Source organism: Castanea sativa, chromosome 1 (assembly GCF_040712315.1).
Source record: "Castanea sativa cultivar Marrone di Chiusa Pesio chromosome 1, ASM4071231v1".
In the NCBI taxonomy this organism is placed as follows: Eukaryota; Viridiplantae; Streptophyta; class Magnoliopsida; order Fagales; family Fagaceae; genus Castanea; species Castanea sativa.
In genome coordinates, this window is record NC_134013.1 from 13,441,541 (window position 1) to 13,468,032 (window position 26,492).

At 35.7% G+C, this 26,492-nt stretch overlaps 2 protein-coding genes and 2 pseudogenes across 2 annotated transcripts; 2 read left to right on the forward strand and 2 right to left on the reverse strand.

Annotated features, from left to right (window-relative positions):
• The first annotated feature begins 353 nt into the window (after positions 1 to 353).
• On the forward strand, positions 354 to 4,568 carry LOC142622248 (mechanosensitive ion channel protein 8-like). The gene is made up of 5 exons (XM_075795694.1): positions 354 to 1,786; positions 2,801 to 2,924; positions 3,111 to 3,404; positions 3,500 to 3,702; positions 4,013 to 4,568. The coding sequence occupies exons 1-5, from the start codon at positions 468 to 470 to the stop codon at positions 4,296 to 4,298; spliced, it is 2,226 nt and encodes a 741-aa protein (XP_075651809.1). The 5' UTR covers positions 354 to 467; the 3' UTR covers positions 4,299 to 4,568.
• Positions 4,569 to 6,149: 1,581 nt separating this feature from the next.
• Positions 6,150 to 8,838, reverse strand: LOC142606370 (putative Peroxidase 48; annotated as a pseudogene).
• A 546-nt stretch (positions 8,839 to 9,384) lies between these two features.
• On the forward strand, positions 9,385 to 10,742 carry LOC142638116 (glutathione S-transferase-like). Its single transcript, XM_075812114.1, has 3 exons — positions 9,385 to 9,826; positions 9,932 to 9,980; positions 10,088 to 10,742. The coding sequence occupies exons 1-3, from the start codon at positions 9,674 to 9,676 to the stop codon at positions 10,540 to 10,542; spliced, it is 657 nt and encodes a 218-aa protein (XP_075668229.1). The 5' UTR covers positions 9,385 to 9,673; the 3' UTR covers positions 10,543 to 10,742.
• Positions 10,743 to 11,077: 335 nt separating this feature from the next.
• LOC142614586 (cytochrome P450 CYP72A219-like) lies at positions 11,078 to 24,606 on the reverse strand (annotated as a pseudogene).
• Positions 24,607 to 26,492: the final 1,886 nt, after the last annotated feature.

The following is a 26,492-nucleotide window of genomic DNA, read 5'->3' on the forward strand; positions in this document are numbered from 1 at the left end:
TCAACTCCAAAAAAAAAAAAAAAAGATACTTAGATTAGTGGAAAGTTGAAGATAGTTGGGCAAGGTACATCAACAACAACAAAATAAAAATGATTCTTAATTAGATTAGAGGAAAGTTGAAGATAAAAAAAATGAGTAGTTTTTTCAACACGTATATTATAGACTGAGAAACTTTGCAGAGCACGTCAGGCAAGTTACTTCCCTCCACGCAATTAATTCACGATCGCCACCTAAACTCGATATTCTTCGGTATTGATGATGAGGAATTAGTGGACTCGCCATTTGCTTAGAAGCACATCTAAAATAGTCCTTTACTCGATATTCCTGGAGTACTGTTGCCGTGCTTATAAGTTGGTCGAATTCTTTTTATGGAACCATTCAGAAAGCCCTCGAAACCAATTTATTCTTCTGCTAAGCAATAAAAGCATCACCGCTTCCACAAAGAACGATAAAGAAACTACTATCAGATGGCTCGAAGCCAAAGAGAAGATGAAGTAGCAATCAAGCTTGATGATACTAACGGAAGTCCATGCAGCAACAACTGTCAGGGAAGAAGTGAGTCTCTACGACGAAGAAATAAAGAGTTTTGGGACCAAGAAAACCACTTTGGGTACTTGAATTCAGATAGAGCAGAGGTTGTAAAGTGCAGTTCAAATGTTTCACTTAGGATACGTTCGTGGAAGTCAGTGATGAGCATGACCAAGTCTAGGCTGATAGACCCGCCAGAGGAACCATGTCAAAGTTCAGTAAACTCTGGAAGAATCCCTGAGAAAGTTCAAGATTATGAGGAAGATGATGATATTGATGACATCCCGGAAGAATATAAGAGAATGAAATTCAGCAAACTGACAATGCTTCAATCTGTGAGTCTTGTTTTGATTATTGTAGCCTTAGCTTGTAGCCTTTGGTTCCCAGTTATAAAAAGGTGCATAGTGTGGGATCTTCCATTATGGAAGTGGGAAATAATGGTTTTAGCATTAATCTGTGGACGTTTAGCGTCGGGTTGGGGTATTCGAGTGGTTGTGTTCTTTATAGAACGCAATTTTCTTTTGCGAAAACGGGTATTGTATTTTGTTTATGGGCTGAAGAAATCCGTTCAGAATTGCCTCTGGTTGGGTTTGGTTTTGCTTGTGTGGCATAGTATTTTCCATGACAAGTTTCAAAAGAAGACAGAGAGCAAGATTTTGCCTTACGTAAATAGGGTTTTTGTTTGTTTTCTTGTGGGTACCCTAATATGGCTCATGAAAACTCTGCTTGTTAAGGTCTTGGCTTCAACCTTCCATGTAAACACATTCTTTGAACGAATCCAGGAGGCTTTGTTTAATCAGTATGTCATCAAAATGCTCTCTAGTTCGCCATTGTTTAAAAGGCCTGATACAGAAGAGGAAGTTCTGGCTGAGCTTCAAGAGCTTGAGAAAGGTGGGGTTACTTTGCCTGGTGTCCTTGGAACAACTCTGCCTCCTAGGAGTAGGAAGGTGATAGGAATTGGTAGAGGACGAAAAATTCCAATGATTGGGAAGAATTCTAGATTTTCGAGAACAATGTATAAAAGGGAAGATGAGGAGATCTCTGTTGATCACCTGCATAAGCTGAATCAGAAGAATATATCAGCTTGGAATATGAAGAGGATGGTTAATATTGTCCAGCATGGGGATTTATCCACTCTGGATGAGCAGTTACTGAATTCAAAAATCCAGGATGAAGCTTTGTTGCAGATCAGAAGTGAGTGCCAGGCAAAAGAGGCAGCCAACAGGATATTTCAGAACGTGGCAAGGCCAGGGTCGGAGTAAGTTTTTACATTCTTTCACCGTTTCTTTTCTTACATCAGATGACAAAAATAGGGTGTAAAATATTAGTGCTTTCCTTTTCTTTCTTTTATTTATTAAAAAATCTAGGGATGCAAATTTTTAGGGCGTACGATCCACTAACTGACTCGATCCAACCAACCCATTGGGTTGAGTTAGTTTTTAGGGGATTGGTGGATTGAGTTAGGTTGACTTGTGAATTTATTTTTATAATAGATCAAGTTGGATTCAAATCATAAAATTTCCAAATCCATATAACCTAACTCAACTTATCTATATTTGATGTGTATTTAAATTTTAAAATATATATATTTAAAAATATATTATACAATTTTGTTATTTACTTTTTTGCTCATCTTCTTAAATGAAGCCTAAGCCCAAAATTCTCTTCATTTCAATCACCTTTTTATTTCATGTTACTCTCTCTCCCTCTCCCGCCACTCACTCCAATTCTGAGCCCTAAATAAAATCCAAATCCTAAGTTCTTCTCATATTATTTGTGTTAATTTGGTAATATGCTCAGTATTTGGTGATATTTTTGCTCTTATTTGTAATGGTGTTATCATAATGCTCAATTTAATAATAATACTAATAGTAATTAAAAAAACTATCCAACCTAATCCACATGGTTTGGGTTGGGTTGGAATTCTATGATGGGTTAATTGGGTTGGATTTTTTTTAACCCACTATAGTGGTTTGGGATGAGAAAAACTCTCGACTCAACCCGACCCATGCACACCTCTAAATATTTCCACAACATTTTCCACGACGTGTGTCTTGTTGTGATTAGCGTATAATAAAAATGGTAACAATAATGGACCCATATAAAAGTAATGAAACATTAATCATAATTTGACACTTTAACAAGTTGGGAGAAAGATTGTGAAAATGTTGTTCCAGGCATTCCTTGAAATAATTCTTGTCTTATTTTTTGTTTTTTAAATATTGATGTGTCATACCATCTTGATTTTTATAAAATGCAAACTCTATATAAGATGCATTTACCTCGAGGATGTGATGCGCTTTATGAGTAAAGAAGAAGCTTTGAAGACGATGCATCTGTTTGGAGTAGCAGCTGAGAATAAGGGATTCAGCAAGTCCTTCCATATGGACTGGATGGTATGACTACTTTCTTTATGTTTCTTCGCCTCTGGCTATGGTGCTCTATGTAAAAGATACTATGCAATTTTTGTTCTCATTTATTTGATGGACATCTCCTAGTGCGGAAAAAAAATTGAATTGTGTTCTCATTTATTTTCTATATAGGAAACAATGAGCTAAAGTAAACTTCACCTTTTGTTTTAGGTTAAAGCCTTTAGAGAGAGAAGGGCTCTTGCATTGTCTCTCACTGATACAAAAACAGCTGTGGACGAACTCCATAATTTGTTGAACATTATTGTAGCTATCATCACATTGATAATATGGCTTATTATACTCAAAGTTCCAATTACCCACTTCCTCGTCTTTTTAAGTTCACAACTAGTTTTGGTGGTGTTTATGTTTGGGAATACCTGCAGAACAGTATTTGAAGCAATCATCTTCTTATTTGTAATTCACCCATTTGATGTTGGTGATCGTTGTGAAGTGGACGGAGTCATGGTAAGAAAAGAGGCTTAATAAGATGTTTATTATGCACTCTCATAGAAGCATATATCTTTCATTTGTATTCTAACTTATGTTTCCTTGGGTTTCAGATGGTAGTCGACGAGATGAACATACTAACTACAGTTTTTCTGAGATATGATAACCAAAAGATCATATACCCTAACAGTATTCTAGCTACAAAGCCCATTGGTAACTATCAACGTAGCCCAGACATGGGAGATGCAATTGATTTCTGCATTAACATCTCCACCCCAACGGAAAAGGTCACCAGCATGAAAGAAAGAATAACAGGGTATATATGGTCCTGCATCTTTTCTTTCCTTATTAATTTTCATTTTCCCTAGTGCAACCTAATTCCTAGAAATACTAATGATATAGACCATATTTACACATTTAGAATCACGCACAGAATTACTGGTACCACCAATCACTACACTTTCATTAGTGCTTGACATTGCTCTTGCCATGAGCATGGACTAAGCACATATATATATGACTATTCACTTTTTTACGTTATTCCATATGTTTTGCCACCAAAAAAATAAAAATCCTTTTAAAGTAATTCTCTGATGTTTAGGGCCTTGTGGCTGCTGGAATTGCAGGTATATTGAAAACAAGATTGAGCACTGGCAGCCAGGTCCAATGGTGATAATGAGGGACGTGATAGACATGAACAAACTGATGATGTCAGTGTGGCTTGCACACAGATTGAACTATCAGGACATCAAGGAGAGATTTCTTAGGAGAGAGGCATTGCTTGAAGAGATGATCAAAATTTTCAAGGAGCTCGATATTGAATACCGCCTGCTGCCTGTTGACATGAACGTCCAAAACTTGCCACCTCTAGTATCAAACAGGCTTCCTTCAACTTGGAAAACCTATTGCTAGCTGACTATGCAGGTCATAAATAGTGAGGCCAACTTCTAGAATGAGGACTGGCACCTAGCGCCAATTCTTTTTCGGCTTGTGAAGGAATTGGCAATGGTCACCGTAAGAATTGTTGGATCTGGGAAAGGATTTATTGTGACTCAAGATAATTTCTACCTCCTTATTAAAACATAAATAAGATGCATTACAAGTTTGTTGCATTTTCAAATTTATGTCCATGTAATATGTGATATACAAATTAAAGTGTAGTATTTATTATTTTTACGGATCTATTGAACTATATGAAGTCATTTAAGCATTTTCTAAATTAATATTAATCAAACAATAAGATATTTTAAATAATGCATCTTATGAATGTTTTGACTTAATTTTAATAGTAAAAAGAATAATTAAACGATATATTTTACTAACTAAAAAATTTACAAAGTGACAGATTGGTTTGTTTTACCTCAATAACATAAACAAATTCCTAATTATTTTTTAATGATAATATTTATGCTATTTTTGAGTTACATCAGTATAGCATTTTAGTTCATTTAGGTCCATTCAATCAATTTCAATCCAGTTTGGTCTAATTCAATTCACTACCGTCCACTTCAGTTTATTTTGGTGCACTTTTGTTCATTTTAAATTAATTGGGATAAAGAAATACAAGCAACCCACGGGAATTGAAATTGTAGCCCCTATCTCTTAGAGGTTATTTCCGATATCTTGGACTCAAGAAAGGAATGAAAAAAATGACTGCTACACATGGGAATATCTTAGACTCAAGCGGCTATATCATGGGAATATTCCACTTATCATGGGAATATTCCACTGCTAAACAGCAAGAACTCAGATGCTTGAAGGCCCAGCTGCATTGATTTAGAAAGATTCTTCTTTATCTTTATCAATGGTGATTGGTCTACAAATGTTACATTGTAATATTATAAAATAATTATATTACAGTGTACTAATTTTCAAATATAGTAGCTCCCATCAAGCACACTGTAACCAAATAAAAGATCTTAGTTACATTGGCAAAAGACGTAATAAATCCTCCTCTGGCTGGTCTTTTACAACAATTCCGCTAACTGAAAGCAAAGAGTGAGCATACTTGTAGTGGTGAAGTTACAGATATATAACAAGAAATAGCACCACAAACTGAGGAAAGATGATGATCGTGGTTTGTATGTGTAATGAAAGAGATGCTTACTATTGAATTTAAAATTTTAAAAAAAATTATTATTAAAAAAAATAAAAAATAAAAAACCTATTGGAACTAGCGTCCTCTTTTTCTGTAAGTGTATGGAATATAAAAACAGTTTAGGTGGATGTTATTTTTTATTTTTTGTTTTGGTTTAGGTTAGGTTGTTGACTTCATGTGAGACTCGTTGCGTTGGCTAATCATGACACATAGAATTGTAGACTTTCCTAGTTCTGAAGTTCAAACTCAAATTGAATCAACTGACAAGTAATTATTGGTTTCACTAGCTTGTATAATTGCTGTCCAGTGGCATTCCAGAAAAGACAGCTGACCCTAAAACATGTTTATGAGTCACCATTGAATTCTACATGGCGATCATTAAAAGAAGCACTCTGTTCCTCTGTTTCATGACACAGACATCTTCAGATGAAAAATAATCAGCCAAAACTCATTAGAAACACAAACACCCAATTAAAATTAATTTGGATGTTGCAGCATACATTATGAGCTCCCCATATATGATGTATTCATAAACTTTTGGTAACATTCAAAACATTAGAATTTTATACTTCTTAAGAACTTCAAAACATATTTACATGCAGTTTTTACCATCAGGTTCATCACTGTGACTATATTCTCAAAAAAAAAAAGATAAAAGTTCATCATTGTGACTAATGTCTTCTCTATGCCATTGCCTTTATATACAGACTCAAATTAGAACAGGCAAGAAATGTGGAAGTCACTGCATCTACAATCAAACAAAGAACTTAAGAGAAACTAATATTAAAGAACAAAGATCTTAAAGAGTTCATTATGGTAAACTGTCACTTAGGAACTGACCAAAGGCAAGGAGCAATTCCGTCGGACCTGACCTTGAGATCCAGTCAGAACATTAAGGCCTGACATCTTCATCATTGCCCGTGCAAAGTCCATTCGAAAGGTTGATCCATCGTCTGAAGCATAAGCTCTTACCAGTCTCGCAGTCTTCTCATTAGCCATTAATTGCTGATCAGCAAAAAGGAGTCCTCTCCCACTTAACAAGCTCTGATAGTAGTGAGTATCAAAACCTGCCCCAGATGATATCGAAGATGAAAATACCTACATATATGACATCCCCACTGCAGACTCACTTATTTCGAATGAAGCCATAGACGAAGAAGAAGGGTGAGTGGTGGTCCTATTACTGTCTTGGCATCTCATTCTCATCTCAGTTAGGAAATCAGGAGCTATAGTTGGGTCTGGCTGCCCTGTCCCCTTGAAGTTAAAGAGACGTTTCTGTATGAATTCACAGCCAATCTTCCCAATGTTGTGTGCGCCTTCAGATGATCAAGAAACCGATACAAACCAAAATCTTTAAAAACCTTTTTCAACTCCATAAAACAAGAGGGACGAATGAGAAAAGGAAGAGATCTAGTAACTACCTAGAAGGCTGACAGCCTCTCTTTCATCAAAACCTCTAAGGTCAAAAAGGTGAAGGGTCTGTGTTATGTTATCATCGGGTCGTGGAATCGCGGCCAGTGCTTCATTGAAATATGAATGAATGCTGTCCCTCCGGCCTGTTAAAACTGGATAGAAAGGGCCACCAGCCTGTGAAGTCAATCATAGAAGTTTACATCAAAGAACTCCAATAAAAAGTGTTACTAATTGAGAACTGTTCTTTATTGTCAGTTTTACTGAATTTGGAACAAGAATAGTATTTCAATTTTTTTTGAAAATTTTGAAACTTTAGACCAGAAAAACCACTACCAAATAGTGCCCCATACAACTAGTTGGTTAAGTAAAGGTGACTTTAACAATTTGTTGAAACCAAAACAGAAAATCTCACTACAATCATAATCTCAATTCATTTACTAAACTTTCCCATAATCAATATGTACTTTAAAATCTTGTTGATAGGCTCTTCAACAATTAAAAATGTAAAGAGATACCAACACTTTTAAAGTCTGCTTCTTACAATTTCCCCATGTTTCATTTAAGCATCATTACCTACAAACAATCATCGAAACTTAAGCTTTAAACTGTTGCCAAAACCCTTAGTTAAAGGACCCCTAAGATTAACAAAACATTAAAAGAGAAGAACATATTAAGATTCAGGATCAAGAACAGACCAGCATAATGCCATCTCTAGTGGCAATAGAAACAATATCAGCACATGAAACTACCCCTGGATAAGCCTTTTCAAGCTCCTCCTTGATGGAATCAATTTTATCAAAACCCCTCAAGGTCTGATTGGGTATGGCCTGCCTCTCTATGGAATGGTTTTTGTCACCATTGCTGTCATCCAAGAGGACAGAAGCATCACAGCCCTGATCAAGAAAATCCCGCACAACATTATGACCAAAAAATTAATACCTTGGAATAAATGGCAAGAAATCACAAAAAGAAGATTAAATTGGAATAACAGGTCGATACTCCCATACATCAGAACATACAATTTGCCGTCTTGATAAATCTTTAAATACAAAACTTAAAATGCACACTAAGAACCACACTACTCACAAGAATATCAATACAAAACTTCACAAAGCTCACATAATTCAGAATCAAAGGTCACTTTGTGGGCTATATACCAAGCAACATAAAGCAAATAAAACACCCACAACAGAGAACAGAAAAGCCACAAAATAGAAAAGAAAGACTCAATTTTTTCCCCTTCTATTCTAGATAACACACCCATATCAAAACAAGAACAAGTAGTATGACCAAGAATCGCTCAAAATCAAGAACCATAATGCCAAACCAGCATCGTAGGTGGAGTAACAAGCCCGAAGCAAACAAAAAGAAAAATCACAAATCGATAACAAATATACACCCACATAAGAAATCAACGTTTAGAAGAGAAAAATCAATAACAAATCGATACCCAGATGAGAAAAAGACAAACCCATAATGTTAACAACAAGTATAGAGCCAAAAAGAATCACAATAACGAAGACTCGTTAAGTAATAAACAGAGAAGAATCAAGAAAAAGGGGCAAACTTGTATGTAGTACCTCAATGAAGCAGTCATGGAAGAAAAGACGCAGCAGAGCTGCAGAGACATTGTTATGGTCGGAATATAAGCGAGCCATGTGAGTCCTTACAATGGACTCTGCCTGTGGACAAGTTTCATGGTAGAAATCGTACCTCAAGCCGGAGATATCCTCATTGGAAGAAGAAGCCGACTGTGTAGACGAATAGAGAGGAGAGAGAGAGAAGGATTTTAGGGTTTCGCCTCTTGGGTTGGTCCAAGATAACAAAATAGAGATCGAAAGCACCACAAAGAAACAAATGGTCATAGAGCCTGCCATTTTTCTTTCTCTTCGAGGTGAAAGAGAGAGAGAGAGAGAAGGAAGGAGAAAGAGCGGGAAAAAGGAGCTGTGGAAGTTGGGAATGAAACGAAAAGTGATTTGGGTGCCAAACACCACGCCTTATTAAGGAATCTATGGAATGACGAATTTGACCTCAAAGTATTTGCGAGGAATGAGTAATATTTTTATAACATTTTTATAACAAATAATAGGATATTATTGATTATTAGAGATGAATAGAAAAATAAATTAAGTATGTAAATTTAAATTAAAACTAATACCAATTCATTATCTATTTTCAGTGGCGGATATCATAATTTGGAATTCTAAAAAATAAAATAAAATAAACCTATCCTTTGTAAAAATTCATTATCTAAAAGACCTCAGATGGGCCAGAACCAAACTTCCTTGTCATTTTGGTCCATACAAGGCTGCATGGGATCAACGCCCATAGAAGAGTTGGACCGATGAGAACGGCTAGCCCATGGCAGAGCCCAGACCATGAGAATCAGGCTTGAATAATTGGGCTATACCCATAGGCCTAAGCAATTAAGGAAAGTTGGGGCCCGTGAGATCGTCTTTATTAAGCCGAGGCATACTTTACAGGTTTGTCTTTGAATTATTCCTTGAATACAATTACTCTCCGCTGTGGCATTCTGGTCCCACATCAACAACCCTCTGTCTCAACTCTCAAGCAAAGGATAAAGTGCCCATAAAAAAAAAAAAAAAAAAGCAAAGGATAAAGTGAGAGAGGATGATTAAATCCCACCTTTTTGAATGGTCGAAAACGAGACAAGAATACACATATCAAACGCACACAAAGAGAGTGTGTTAAAAGAGACAAAGAAAGCAAGCAAGCGAAACCCCAAACCCCCAAAGCTACCAAGCTTCCCGTTCCAATGGCGACTCCTGTTAAAGTGTACGGACCACCCATGTCCACGGCTGTGTCCAGGGTCCTAGCTTGTCTCTATGAGAAAAATGTCGAGTTCGAGCTCATCTCCATTAACATGTCCAAGGGCGAGCACAAGAAGCCAGAGTTCCTCAAGCTCCAGGTACTTTTACAATTACATACACAAATCATAATTCTCTCTCTTTTCGACTAATCAGCTATATATAATTCTGAATCTCTCTTATACATGTTCCTGACAATGTTACAGCCCTTTGGCCAAGTACCAGCATTTGAAGATGAGAGTATCTCCATCTTTGGTAAATTTATACCCGCAATTTCATCATATTCATTCATTCTCTTTTCTGGGTTTCCCTCTGTTTGCAACTCCATATTATAAATTTGAATTTGTGTGTGGGTAATACAGAGTCTCGAGCGATATGCCGCTACATTTGTGACAAGTACGCGGACAAAGGGAACAAAGGGCTATACGGAACAAACCCACTGGCAAAGGCATCCATAGATCAGTGGATAGAAGCAGAAGGGCAGAGCTTCAATCCACCAAGCTCAACTTTGGTGTTTCAGCTTGCATTCGCGCCTCGAATGAATATCAAGCAAGATAAAGTATTGATCAGGCAGAACGAAGAGAAGCTGTCGAAAGTGCTTGACATCTACGAAAAGAGGCTCGGGGAGGCTAGGTTCTTGGCTGGGGATGAATTTTCTTTGGCTGATCTTTCACACTTGCCCAACACTCAGTACTTGGTCAGTGGCACTGATAAGGGCAATTTGTTCACTTCGAGAGAAAATGTGGGGAGATGGTGGGACGAGATATCGAGCCGAGACTCGTGGAAGAAGGTGGTTGATTTGCAGAAGGGTGCTTAGAAATTTTGGTTGGCATTTCTTGAATAAATTGCTTCAATCCGGAGAATTTATTTTCTCCCCCTTTTTTCCTTAGTTTTTTGGCTTGTACAAAGAGATCAATGCAATTTTGATCTCCCCATGTGCAATCTTTCAATTTCAGAACACTCATTAATTTTCTTCTAGCATTATATACTCTAGCCTTTGCAATAAGGTTGTTAAAATCGGAATCTTATAATCGGTTTAAAGGTTTTTAATTTGGGTAAGATTAAAAATATTAACATTATACTTTAACAATGAAAATTTACCAATAATAATGATGTATTTTTCTAATTTAATTTGTTTTTTTTACACTATTCAACATTGTTTTCTTTAATTAATGCAATAATGGACGTACAAACACAAACATACTAATATAATAGAGTGGAAATCATATAATATCTTGTTTCTTATACTTTAGAAAATGAGTTTTTAATTACTAAATAGTAAATAGAACCTCAAATAAGCCACAAGGCACAATTTGTGATAAATCTTGTTTAGCTAAAACAACTTTTTGGTACTATATCTTATGTAATATAATGTGAGCACCAAATTGAGGTTTAACAGTTTTGATTGTGTAAGGAACATGAGCATAGGATGAGGAGGTCTCAAATGAGAAGTTCTACAAAATGAGTGACAAAGTCATCTTGGTCTCTATTACAACAATGTTTTGACCAACGCATATCCTAGGACCCCAACCAAATGGGAAGAATGATGCTTGGCCCTTTGTTGCCTTTGAAATGCCTTCTGAAAATCTCTTCAGGTTAAACTGTTTTGCATTCTCACCCCACAATTCATAATCATAGTGGACTAGAATTGTTGGTATAGCAATCTCCACTCCAGCGGGTATTATCAAATTTCTAGCTTGGTTTCCTTGTGAACTATTTGAAGTAGCAAAGCTCCTGGTGGGTACAACCTCAGAGCCTCATTCAATATCATGGTTACCTATGCCATGGATAACCAACTATTACCAAAGTGCATTTCTTAAAGAATTTAGTAAAATAAAATAAAATAAGTTCATTAATTTTCCTCTTGAAGAGTATATGAGAGATTTTGAAGCTCATTTATGATAGAGAAAATTTGAAACAAGATTTATTACTTGATCTACAAACCTAATCAAAATTGAGGTTTGCACTCAAATTAGTGGTCTATAGTATATACTACCAAGTACCAACTCTAAAAAAATGAGTATGCTGACTATCATGAGCTCAATAGAAAATAAATTTTACTCGATCAATTAACTAAATATTTACATGAATTTTCATGGATGTGAATATTTCAACTTCAAAAGACATTACATATAAATTTTATAGGAAAATAAAGAAAAATTAGAATCTTTAGGGAATACTTACAATTTAAGATGATTTAACCCATCAAAGCCAGGTTTGTTCTTAACAAAGACTTGCAAAACCTCTTCTCTTGCACAAGCTTGCCAATTTGGATACTTACTCAACAAAACCATTTTCCAAACAAGTAAAACCGAGGTTGTCTCTTCCCAGCAAAGTAGAAAACCTTACATTCCTGAATTACATCCTTAATACTCATTCTGACACTCCTCTTGTTACCAAATTCCTTAATCTCTCTAAGATTCGATTCCATAAGTATGCCTAATAAGTTATCATTTCTGCCTTTGCTTGCCTTCTCCCTTTTGTTAATGATTCTCATTAGTAAGTTTCGTACTTCTCTTTCAATTTCCTTCATCCTCCTATGTGTCTTAGTTGGTAAAAACCTGCATGCATAAATATTAGCTATAAGTAAATTGTGAAGATTGAAAACACAGAAACGGAAATTGTATTAATTATAATGTGATGATCTCTATTAATTTTTGTGTTTGATGAGATGTTCACGAAAGTAGGTTATAACCAATTTCATTTCTGAATAAACAATAAAATTTGGAATTTTATTTTTCATTGGAGGCACGGTTTTAGAAACCGAATAGGACCGACTAGTTCAACTAGAAACCGAAACCAATCCAATCCAGTAAAATCACCCAAAATTGTTCAAAAATCTGAGTTAAACTAGGAATTGGGGCCAAAATTAATTTTGGCATAAATGCACCTTTAGTCCCTACATTTTGGTGTTTTTCCATTTTAGTCCCTATATTTCAATTTTACTACTTTTAGTCCCTAATTCAATTAATGTGTTCCATTTTGGTCATTTTCATCAGTCAACCGACAGAAATAGCTGAGGTGGTTGCCGGAGGAATTAAAATTGTACGGGCGTTACCCTCCTTCAAGCCCATTTGTTCATAAAAGCCCATTGTAATGATGCCACATGTAGAACCTTACACCGATCAGACCTACGGGCTCATTCTAGGCAAGTTTTGAGGATCATCTAAAACCCGAGGCCTAGGGATGAAAACGTTTACGACATGAACGGCGAAGGTGTGGTTTCCTCACCTTCAATGGATACATTCCCTGGGCAGGTGGAACTTGGAGTACATAGCATCACTCAGGAAGCATCTCTGCCGAGCAGTCCCTTTAACGGTGGAACTAGTTCCAAGACCACTATCATCTTCTCCCACTCACCATTAAACATCCACTTAAGAGTAATAGTATTGGACCTTCATTCCATTACCTAGGAAATGCCGTTGTCGGGCAGTACGTCTAGCAGTGGAGCTAGTTCCAATATCACTGTCACCTTCTCCCACTCACAATTAAGCATCCACTTAGAGAAAACAATATTGGACCTCTCCTTTCACCCACCAAGAAAATAATCATAGCCTTCCCACTAGCTTTAGCTATAAATATGCAAGGAAAATTCAGTACAGTGGTTGGCAATTTTAGAGAGGAAATACTGAGGAAAGATGGTGATCATTTTGGGAAAAGTAGAGAGAGTAGTTCTGAGAACTTAGGGAACAAGGGGATCTGAGTTGCCAAACATAGGACCACCCGTTGTAGGAAATCCAAAAGCCCATAAAGTAAATAAATTGTGAGTCCAAATTGAGTTCAAGCCCGGTAACCACATTTCGGGCCCCCACAAAAATATTATAAAAAATGCCACATCAACCATGACACATCAGCATATAAATTTAAAAAATTAATTTATTAATTTTAATTGAATAATAAAAATAAAAACAGAATTAAAAACTAAAATTCACATGAATTAAGATTGTTCTTCATGTTCTTCAGATTGTTCTTTATTTTACAACTTGTTCTTCATATTCTTCCCAAATCAAACCCAGCAACCAAGAACTCAAACCCATCACAAGAACACAAACCCAGCAACCCAAGAACTCAAACCCAAACCACTAGGACATAAATGAAAACAAGAAGAAAAAACTCAAATTCAACACCTCAGAGATCATCAAACCCAGCATCATCAGATCTACCACAAATCAAGATCATCGAATTCTTCATGTCCTTTCCCAAATTCTAACACAATCAACACCGAATTCTCAGCAAATCAAACCCATAAACCCAATTAACAAAATATCAAAAAATTAAACAAAATATCTCAAAAATTAAACGGATAAAATCAAAGGCCTAAAGAGCAATAATCAAAGGCCTAAAAAATAAAAGGGCCTAATATTTAACTTGAACAAAATCAAACAGTACAAAATCCAAGCTTTTTTTTTTTCTATGACTCAAATAAGATGAACATATCAAACCATACAAGGAGAGCTCTTTAATTCTTCTTCATGCACTGCTGATCACAGAAATCTCTTCGCGATCAAAATTTTCAAACAAAAAGTGTAAAATAAGATAGCATCTGAACGAGCAAAACCAGATCGCAGTGATTATTCTTCTCTTCCGATTTCCACAGTTGTCGTGGAATTACACAGATCTCAGCAAAAATCGAAGAAGCCCTCTTTATCTTCAAGGCAAAGCAAAACCAGTTCTTCGAATATTGAGAAAACCTCACAAACCCTAAATCCTCCACAATCAGTCCGATGAGGGATGCATCAGAATGAAACAAGACCCAATTTGAGGAGCGAGATCTCCAATTGGCCGTACGCGTCTTCAAAATCGCAAACTCGAAGAAATCGTCTGAAATCCAAACCTTTCAGAGAATTGCTGCAAAAAAATCGAGGGCTTGCGAGAGAAGATATGTATATGAGAATTCTTCGATGAATCGCAAGCCCTAGATCAAGTATATAGAAGCCGAAGATTGAAGATCACAATGTGGAGCTAGGGTTAGGATTTGAGAAACATGAAGGGGAGGGGAGAGAAGAGGAGAGAAATAGCGAGAGCAAAAGGAGAACTAAAGAGAAATACAACTTCTTCTTTCCCATCGCGCTCAGCTCCTCCACGAGCGACGCGTCCAGAGATTCGATCTGAGTCCACATAGTTCAGCTACTTTTATTTGAATTTTAGTTTTTAATTATGTTTCATTTTTATTATTTAGTTAAAATTAATAAATTAATTTTTTAAATTTATATGCTGATGTGGCATTTTTTTATAATATTTTAATTCCTCCAGCAGCCACCTCAACTATTTCCGTCGGTTGACTGACGAAAATGATCAAAATGAACCGCGTTAATTGAATTAGGGACTAAAAGTGGTAAAATTAAAATGTAGATACTAAAAGTACATTTACGCCATCAATTTTTTGACCATACCAATTTTTAAAACCATGATCAGACTTCAGATGCATGAGGATTTTTATTTGGAAGGTGGGTGAAGCAAAAGTTGAAATTCATTGAAAGCTTGTTATATTAAAAAATTGCACATTCCTATAAATAAAAAATAACATATATATTTTTAATAGATACGATAGAATTTCAACCTATATAACATATAAAATAAATTGTAATTGGTTAATCCTATCTCAATAAAAATCAAATTTGGCTCTTTTTTTTTTTTTTTGGTTGGGTAAGAAACCAAACTTGACTAAATTTGAAAGTTGAATGTTGTTGGGTTAAAATGAATTGACCCCTTGTAATTAATTAATTGTATCAAATTACATGCAATAGCATGGTAGTACAAATAAATCACCAATTATATTAAATACAGCAGAAAATAAATTTGACACAGGTGATTTGTTTACGAATATGGAAAACCATAGAGGCAAAACCCCACCAGATGATTTTAAGGTCACCACTCTCAAGAATCCACTATTATCAATCACAAGTGGTTACAAGTATAAGGAATCTTACCAAATCCTTTGGCCTATCCCAAAATAACAACCTACAGTTGAACCCTTACCCCAATACCCAATTAGTCTTGTATTGTAGTAGCAATCTTTATGTTCAATGCATGAATCCCAGTACGTGACTAACTCATCAACTTGAAGAAGATTGTTTGCTACAAAGTTCTTCAGTTCATCAACGATGAAGATCAGGAAGCTCCTTGGTCACAAAACCCTTAGCGTAAAGACGCAGTAGCTTCTTCATAGAGAATAATGAACTAGGGCACTTTCTTCATGTATTCTGTTTTCATTAACTTGTGACGGCCTTTAAAATAATCCTTATATATGTCTAAGGTTGTGAGAAAAGAAACCCTATACAAATATACAAGCATGGGTCAAAAATCAGATCTAGAATTTCTGATTTTGTAAGTCTCGACAGAAACAGCTTGTTTCGAGCTTCTGTCGAGCTTCAACATTAAATCTTGATAGAAAGGATTCTATCTAGACTTCTGTCGAGCTTTAGTAAATAGCTCTTTCTTCACTTGTTTCTTGGTCAAATCTTCATGATTTTAACACTTGACTTGAACTCTTGTTTCTTGAAATATTAAACCCATCTTAGATCTACCCAATTACAAGTAAAGTTCATTTTATCAAAAGATTCGCCAATTACATAAAATATGTCCCTAACAATCTTCCCCTTTGGCAATCTGTGACAAAACCATAACAAAACAAATAATCATAAGAGAAGTCTTAAATCACTCAACTCATAACCACTTGTTGCATTACAAAATAAGTCTATCCCTACTACAAACTCTTGAAAAACATTGCAAGAAGAGAGTTCATGGCAAGATAGACTTTCACAACTTGTCTTTTTGAAGCACTTAATTTAAACTCATCAAGGTATCATGTGTGAAACAGAAATAAAGATTGCATACATAAAGAAACATGTATATAAAGAGAGAAAAGAAACAACACATGTAAAGGTAGGTGAAGAAGAGCATACATCATCATCATATATATGAAAATAAAGTGCAATGTATGTAATAAAATGGTCACATGACCGGTATACAAGAGGCTAATGTAATAAAAGAAGAAAATACATAAAATCCTCACTACATCCCTCAAAAAAAAAATACACACTCCCCCTAACAAAAAATGTCTTATACTAATTTTCCCCCTAAGTACAAAACTACTCTCAAACTCAGAACTACTCCCCCTTTTTGTCACGAATGACAAAAGGCAAGTCACTGAGAGGTCGTCATCTCGCCATCATCGGAAGAGCCAGCATCATCCTCATCATCTATAGAAGGAGAGGCCACAGGACGCTCTGGAGAGGGTGAAGGAGCAAAGCCAGCCATGTGAGCCTGTCTGTGGGCAATACGACCAACTCGAGTGTTCATCTGACACATCTCATCTGTGAGATAGTCAAGATGACCACCAAAGTCAACCTCCATCCGCTAAAGCTGTGCCATGATGACCTCGAGGGTCACACCACTAGCTGTAGAGGTAGAAGGAGCAGAAGAAGACGGAGCCAAAGATGGTGGAGCTGCAGGAGCCGCAGGATCGGACGTCTCTACTCGGGGCCACTTTAGTCAAAGCTGGGCCACGCTCTGCCAGACAGAACCAGCGTTGATGTCACCCATGATGGTGAAGAGAGGAGAAAGAGGAATGGGAATGGAGAAGGGCTGAAGGATCCTCGTGATAGCTGAAGGAAAGATGAGCTTATCACGGGTAGTAGTGTCCTAATACACATCTAGAATAGATATGATGAAGTGAGAGGGAAAGTCGATGGTAAGATCCTCCGTTAAAGAAGGAAGAAAACAAGCATGAGGCTTAGTGAAGGAGTTATTGTGAGACAATGGTGTGAGAGTGAATGTCATCACCATGTTAAGGAATCTCAGGCCTTTAGCAAAACTCGAGCATGGAGTGCTTAGCTTACCACCCCATATGGAAGGAGCCTCACAAAAGTGAGAGATAAGCTCCTCTCTAGACACAGTTTGTAGACAATCATAGCTAGGGTAGTCAGGATGCGCTACCCTAGGGATGAGTAGTACCTCGGATATAAGATCTGAAGTAACTACGATACGTGTACCTCAGAATATGGTAATAAACTAAGGCACAGAGGTATCAATGCCGTGTATGTTGGAGTAAAACTCTTGTATAAACACGACAGGACATTGCATGGGTTTCTCACAGAGAGATTCCCATCCCCGAGTCCGAATGACATCGGATAACGTAGTGTCAGAGAAATTTGACATAATGACCTAGCGTTCCGGATGAACGCCACGAGCCTGGAAGTTCTCAAAGAAGTTCGTCTTGGCCTTCTCATCACAAAACCGAATATGAAAGGGTATGGGAGGAGCAGAAGAAGAAGATGACCTAGAACCTTGATGAAGGTTCTAAGCCAGAGTAGATTTGCGTTGTTTGGGTGCTATAACGCAGTCTATCCGAGAGAGAGAGAGAGAGAGAGAGAGAGAGAGAGAGAGAGAGAGAGAGAGAAACACAAAACAAGTTTAGAATAGAAAGAAGGAAAAGAACATATGCATAAGAAGTTCGTCTTGGCCTTCTCATCACAAAACCGAATATGAAAGGGTATGGGAGGAGCAGAAGAAGAAGATGACCTAGAACCTTGACGAGGGTTCTAAGCCAGAGTAGATTTGCGTTGTTTGGGTGCTATAACGCAGTCTATCCGAGAGAGAGAGAGAGAGAGAGAGAGAGAGAGAAACACAAAACAAGTTTAGAATAGAAAGAAGGAAAAGAATGTATGCATGAAAAATGCATGAACATGTGACATGAGAATTTAAGAGCATCGTGGGGGTCACCCAATCCAAACCTAACAGCACTCAACAACAATAATCAATCACACACATCTAAATATGCATGAAACATTGTTATAATGCAATTAGGATGCAATGCATAAGCATATAACAGTAAATCAACACAACCCAACCCAAAAATTTCACAAAAATCTCAAAAACCCCAAAAAATTTTCAAAAACCCAAAACCTAGGTCTAAAAATGCATGAATGCATGAAAAAGTGGTAATTGAGAACACTTACCAAGAGATTGAGGCTTGAACAAGGCCGAATCTTGAGTAGGTGGAGTGATTTGAGTAAGAGTAAGAAGTTTGGGTCGAGAGAGAAAGAGATCTATCGAGAGAAAAGGAGAGAAGTGAAATTTGAATCGCGCCTTAGCTATATATAGAAAACGCAGCTCGGTGGATCGAGATTTCTATCGAGAATCTGTCAAGCACTAAATCTCAACAGAAGAGAATCTATCAAGGATCTGTTGAGAATCTATTGACGGCTAAAGGACGGTCTCGATGGATCGAGGATCTGTCGAGAATCTATCGAGCAGGCAAAATGCACAGAAATTTGGTTTAATGGATCGAAGAAGCTGACGAGAATGTGTCGAGCAGGAACCCAGAAATCTCGATGGATCGAGAAGCTGTCGAGATTCTATTGAAAAGAAACCCAAAAATCCCGATGGATCGAGAATCTGTCAAGGATCTATCGAGAAAAGAGAAAGAGGGCTTGATAGAAAGGGAATCTATCGAGGATTTTTTGAGAAGCTGTCGAGCCTGAAGAAAAAGAAGTTTTTCAAGGGAGGAAAAACACAGAAAGATGAATGCAATCAAGCAAGCTACTCAACCAAAATTCCGAGCAACATATTAAGCTCTCAAAACTCATCTCAAACAAGATGCAAAGCATATAGATCCAAAAACACACACACTAAACAAGTCTAACCAATTTTATATTTCAAAAATAAGTTAAGACAGTTTAGTGAGCATATATTAACACATGTATCTCCTGTGATGGCCAAATCACATTGTACCTGCACATGTATCAAAAGTAGTAAAGAGTTTGCGTGTTGTGTGTGAAAACATAACAAGGGTGTACAAGTTTCTCATATTATGATGATTTGAGATATGAGAACATCTAATACACTCACACATAATCATAACTATTTGATGGGAACTATCACCTTTGAGGTACATTATATACTCCCACATCTCCTAGAAACACATTTACAATTATTTAAAAAGCATTTTGATTCTTTTTGCTTTTATATTCTTTGCATTTTTTTTTTGAACATATCATGCATAGGCATATTAAAAAGAAAAGAAATACCCAATTATATAAGCCATAACATCACAATTTTGTTATGCTGAAGCACACAAATGTTATACATGATTGGTGGGTTTTAATGGTGAGATGGTTATTTATGTTTTTCTCTTAGGATTTTCTAGTCCTGCCCATCAAAAAAAAGTGATATGAGTATGAGATATAGAAGACAATCTTAATCGTACTCATCACAAAACACGAGTCACAAAACTCACTTGCTTAGTTGTGCATTGAGATACTCATCTAAGTTACAAGAGATACAAAGTTTAGAAAATTTTGTCTCAATAGCCATCCAGGGTACACAAGTACCAATATACACAAACACACATTGTTTTTGTATTTTTCTGATTTTTTCAATTTTTTCATTTTTATGTAAAACAAAATAAAACAAAACTGAAAACAAACAAACAAAAATATGTAAACATACAAAGCATAAAACTAAACTGACTTAAAAACAAGAAAGCAAAACACACAAGTAATGCAAAAACATAAAGGAAGAGAGAGAAAAAGTGACTGAATCACTTTGAGCCTTTTTCTTTCCAAACTTTGGTTTTGGAGGAAGATCATTTCCTAAAGTTGAACTTTTGTTCCGGAGGTGGGGGAGAAGAATTGAAACCGTTCAAGTTCGAAAGAAATATGAGGATCTTGAGAAGATCTCCAAGAGGACGCAAAGATGGTGGAATCTGACCTTGACCACCAGATGATAACACACTATTGCTCTATTGAGTGGCTAACCACTTATAGCAATTTGGACGAGTGTGTCTTGAAACTCCACAATGATGACAAAAATGCGGCTTCTTTGGTTGAGACTTCTTATTTTTACCCTTAGTGCTCTTATGGTTTCTAGTCTCTTTCTTCTCTATCTTACGAGATGCTCCTAGAATAGATTTGCCTTTGTCTAGATTGTTATCACTAGCTATCTCAGTTTTAGTTTCATTTTTGTCAAGATTTTCATTATTAGTAGGTGAGACAAAAAAATTCCTACTAGAGGATGCAATATGAGAAGAGTTAGAAAGTTCATACTGTCAAAAGCTGATTTCTGGTGGTTCAGCATTTCATCCAGCTTTGCACTAAAAGTCCTCTCCAATTGAGCTCAAACTTGAAACAATTCTGCTTTAAGCTTCTTGGTTCTTTCAACCAAGAAGTTGTTCTCGAACCCCAGTGCTCCAATGGTTTGATTGGCTTCATCAACCTTTGTGGATAGCTCCTCTCGTTCCAGCTCCACTTCACTAAGTTTCTTAGTAGACAATCTATACAACTTCTCATGCTTTTCAGATACTTTGTATAACTTTGCATAGGATGTATGGATGTCATCCTATTTATCCATCTTCTCAAACTTTGATTCCACCAAGTCCTCTTCTTCATCCACTGCTTCTAAGATCCCCTCAATAGGATACACTGTGGCAGTGAAAGCACTCAAGATTCCCCCGTCATCACTGTCATCTGACTTAGTCTCAGGCTCGGTAGCACTCAAGGTAGCAGCAAGAGCCTTGCTTTTCCCAATCGACTTAAGATATGTTGGACATTCTTGTTTCATGTGTCCAAAAGCTTGACATTTGAAGCACTTTGGTCCGGAGGGAATAGTATCCTGACCGCCATCCTTAGCATTATTTTTCCCTCTATCTTGACTTTTGAATTGAGAAGAATTGGATTGCTTACGGTCCTTGTCAAAAACTTTCACATTGGCATTCTTCATGAACTTTTTGAACTGCCTAGTGATGTAAGACTTCATCTTAGAATCTTTATTATCTAAAGACTCATCTGTCTCATTACTTTTGGCCTTCAATGTCATATTCTTACTTTTGGTTCCTTTCCCAAGTCTAGTCAAACCCAATTCATAGGTTTGCAAGTTGCTAATCAGCTCTGTCAAAGGAATAATGTCAATGTCCTTTGATTCTTCAATCGTTGTTATCTTGGCATGAAATCTCTCGGGGAGAGATCTGAACACTTTTCTCACAATCTTGGGCTCAGGAATATGATCACCAAGATTCAATGCTAAGTTCACTATATCCTTCAGCTTGGCATTGATCATCCTCCTCCATCTTTATCTCCTCAAAGCTAGTCGTGAGCCTTTGAAGTTTTGAATCCTTGGCGGCCTTAGTCCCTTTATAGGTTGCCTAGAGGATGGTCCATGCTTCCTTTGCAATTTTAGTTGAGGATATTTTCTTGAACTCCTCATTGATCACCGCACTAAATAGGGCATTCAATGCTCTACTGTTAAAGTTTGCCGCTTTGATCTTGGCCTCATCCCAATCAGTCGGCGCTTCCTTTGGCTTCACCCAGCCAATTTTCACAGCTTGCCAGACCTTCTCATCTAAAGACTGTAAGAAAGCTCTCATGCATACTTTCCAGTATGCATATTTAGTGTCATCAAATAAAATAGGTATAATTAGAGACTATCCTCTATCCATGACAAACAGGGGTCAATGGATCACATAGCAAAGATTAAAATCTAATCAGAGTGCGCCTGCTCTGATATCACTTATTGGGTTAAAATGAATTGACCCCTTGCAATTAATTAATTAATTACCCAAATTAATTAATTAGATCAAATTACATGCAATAGCATAGTAGCACAAATAAATCATCAATTATACTAAATGCAGCATAAAATAAATTTAACACGGGTGATTTGTTTACGAATGAGAAAAACCACCAAGACAAAACCACACCAGGGTTGATAATCTTTCTTTGTCGAGCCCATTTTTCACCCTCGTAGTTTACTACTCCCATTGTAAGCAATCTAGTAAGTGATTTGATTTGGGCTTCTGAAAGTCACCTATCTTGGTGAAAATATCTTTAATTTGTTCAGGGCTCATAATTTTTACACAAGGTCTTAGGCCAAACCATGTAAAAGAATTCTTGCCTACATATGTTCACTAAGGTTAGAAGAAAATCCGTTATTTAAAAAATATGTATATATTCATAACATTTTCGTAACAAGTCATGAGAGCATGTTACTGAGTATTATTAATGGGCAAAAAATAATTTCAACGATGTATTTAAATTAAAACTAGTAACACTAGCTTTACCTCAAAAAAAATTTTGCTCCACTACTACCAATTTAGATTCTAGTTTATACTTTAATCAATCAGTCTAGTTTGTCTGGTTCGGATTTAAGATTTTGCAGTGGTGGCTCTAGGAATTTTTCTTAGGATGGTCATTAAAAAACTTAAATTTAAATAAAATTTGAATATATCGATATCACAAAAAAGTGCAAATACATAAATCTTTAAAATTTTATTCTACGAGTTTTTAAATTTTGAAATTGATATATGATAGTTTCATTATCAATTCTATCCACTGCATAATTTTGAATGTATACAACCAAACAATCATTAAACTACTGATATCCCATCCAATTATAAACATCTTGCCTAATAAGTAACAATATAAAAAAAATACATTATCTTTTTTTATAATCTATTCCAACTAATTTTTGTATTCTTTAAACGAATTAGTATTAAATTAACACAATTCTCCATTAATTTCTTTTCTAGGGAAATCACGACCAAGAAGTTGACAAAAACCTCTTTGTAAATATGCTCTTCTTATTTCAACCTAATCATTATGATGAAAAGATGAGACATTTTCTCATAGCCTATGATCTGAAAGAAAATTATTAAAGTCAATACAGTTTTGCTTAGAATAATAATCTTGCAATACAAGTGATTTCTTTATTGGAAATTTATTCATGATGCAAAATAATAAAGGGTAAACTATAAGTTCATTCAATATATTCAATTTAGGCATTCAACTGTTATATTAATCATATTCAATAAAGTATTCAAGTATTACTTAATTTAGTGCATTTGTGTATGTACAAAATATATCACATAAATCCAACAAATTCAGCTAAAGACTAAAATAAACACTAATAGACTAGCCATTTGAAAATGTGTCTTTTGAAAACACAATTTAAAAATCACAATTAAACATTTGATTTGGGCTTTTGGGCAAAATTGTATTTGTTTGGGCAATTTTTGAGAAGTGTTACGTTCGTAACATTTTCACGACACTTTTACAACAAATCCTAGATAAACGGTTTTTACTAGTTCTAATTTGAACCTACCACATAAATCACTTTTTTGTCCACTAATAACAGTTAGTAATAACTTACTACTTAAGATTTATTTGTGAAACTGTTGTAAAAATGTTGTAAAAATTGCATTTTTTGAAATTCTTTGGTTCAACCTTCAATAGACCAAAATTTTGGAGAGATCAAAATTTACTTTTAATGGACTCAAATTTTTATTTCGGGTGTTCAAGTTTTTTTCAGGGTGGTCAAGATTTTTTTCTAAGGTGGTCAACAACCCATATTAATTTAAAATTCAAAAATTTTAAGGTATTAACAAAAAAAGAAATTCAATTCAGGGTGGTCATGTGACCACCCTGAGTAACGTGTAGAGCCAACAATGAGATTTTGGGCATAAGCTAATTCATAGTTGGAAGCTTTTAAATAGAAGTTACAGGACTTAAACAACCATGCATACTTTATTGTTATGAACTGAGTGAGATATAATTTGTGTTTGCTGCAACAAAAACTTTTGTTGATTAAGTTTAGTGTGGACATACATACCATAATGCTTCACTATGTGATGATCAAAGCGGAGGACACGTGGCAAAATATCATCAGAGAGGTCTATGGGTTTAGAACAAGCTTGCTTTATCATCAAAGAGCTATCCTTCGAGTCCCCAAAGAGAAGTCTATAGGAATTGCCTACAAGACCTTGCTTTCTCAAGCACCTCTCTGAATATTTTGGTCTTAACCACACCCAATTCAGAATCATGCATGACAACGTTGTCCTTATAACAAAAAGAACGGAGGTGGCAACTTTGTCGAGAGAAATTTCCATTATTTTTTTTTTCTTTGTAGAGAGAGAGCTACAGGTAGAAGAAAGTGAAGAAGAGATAAGAATGAACATTTCTTCAACACGTTTTTTATAGCCTTTTCTTTGTTATCAACAAGCATTCACAACTTGTCACAAAGGACAAGTTGTGAATTAAAAAAAATACTGTTGATAGTAGTGTGTATCTGATATATTTAATGTAGTTTAACTCTAGAATGAGCTAGCTTAATGTGACCCAAAAAAAAAAAGACATCATCCATAATTCATGTGGTGCATATTGCGTCATCGATTACATAACCTCCTAAGAATTAAAAAGTACAGGGCAAAGCACTTTTTATGATGAAAAAAGACAAACGTTTGAGCAATAACAATTTTATATAGGCCACCACAAGGGCCCAATTGGTAAGAGATTTCTAGTAATATTATTTGTATTTTTTTGAAATACGTATGGGTGAAAAAATGTGTGAAAATACATATAATGTTATTTAAAAACTAAAAATTGTTGTTTAAACAACAATAACAAACGAGCACTTTGTCTCTCCTATTTTTGGTAATTGGATTGCTACGATTCAAATTGTTGTCCCTCCTATATTGGCAATTGGATTGCCACAATTCAAAAATTTCTCTCTTCTTTTCGGCTAGTTAGGCAATCAAATTCATGCACAAAAATTGGATAGTAGCAATTTCGGCAATGCTATTGTAGAAATTGCTTTTTCTCTCTCCTCCATCTAGTCACATCGTTTCTCTCTTCTCTCCTACTTTTTCTCACAATTTCAGCAACATAATTGCCGATAGTCACCTCTCTCCTCGTGTTGTTATACATATATCACAAATAAATGGGGATATTTGCAACATAGCATGATTTGAGGAAACTACTTTGTTAGTAAGCACCTCTTTAAAATTAGTTAGGAATATACCATCTCGAGCTTATGAGGCTCGAGTTTAATGAAGCTGACGTGGACAAGTAATCCACATGAAACTCGAATTCCATAAAGCGTAGGAGAAGAAGAAGAAGAACTAGAAGAAGGAAAAGAAGAACAACCAGAAATGAAAGAAGAAAAACCCACAGAAGAAGAAGAAGAAGAATCATCCACCAAACCCACCAACGATTACACAAAAAACCCCCAAAATCATAACCGACCCACCATTAAATTCCACAAAATTAACCCAAATCAAACTAGATCCACCAAGTTTTTCACCGTGAAATCCCCAGTTTCACTTTCTGCAAAGACCAAAGTCATTCCCCCCTCCAACAATGGCCACTACACGAAAACCTTCTGCAAGAAGAAGATCTAAAGAAGAACACACATGAAGAAGAAGAAGAAGAAAGAACTCAAACTGGTAGAACATCTGAAGAGGAACCCACATGAAGATGAAGAAAGAACCCAAACCTGGTAGAACCGAAATTTTCTTTATAAAACTCGAGCCTAAAAGGCTCGAGTTCCATGTGGAACATTCTCCACACTAGCTATAAGCCAGCACGCTAAAACTCAAGTCTTAAATGCTCGAGTTTTCACCAAACTCGAGATGCTATTTTTCCAAATCATTTTAGAAACGTGACAGCTAATGAAATTGTTATAAAATTAATGCTAAATGCAAAAAAAAAAAAAAAAAAAAAAAAATCCAAATAAACTCGAATTTAAGCAATACTTAGCCAAAAGATTTTCTATAAGCATTCATTTAGTATTTACTATTTAACAAACTATCAACTAATATAGAAACAAAATAAATAAATAATAACTAATAATTTCTTAATACATTATAATCAGTGTCGGAGCTAGTAATTTTTTCTAGGGGCCAAACTAAATATAAAAAATTATTAAGGGTTTTTTTATAATAATATTATATTTTTTCTAATTAATAAAAAAAAAATTCATTACATAATTCTTGGT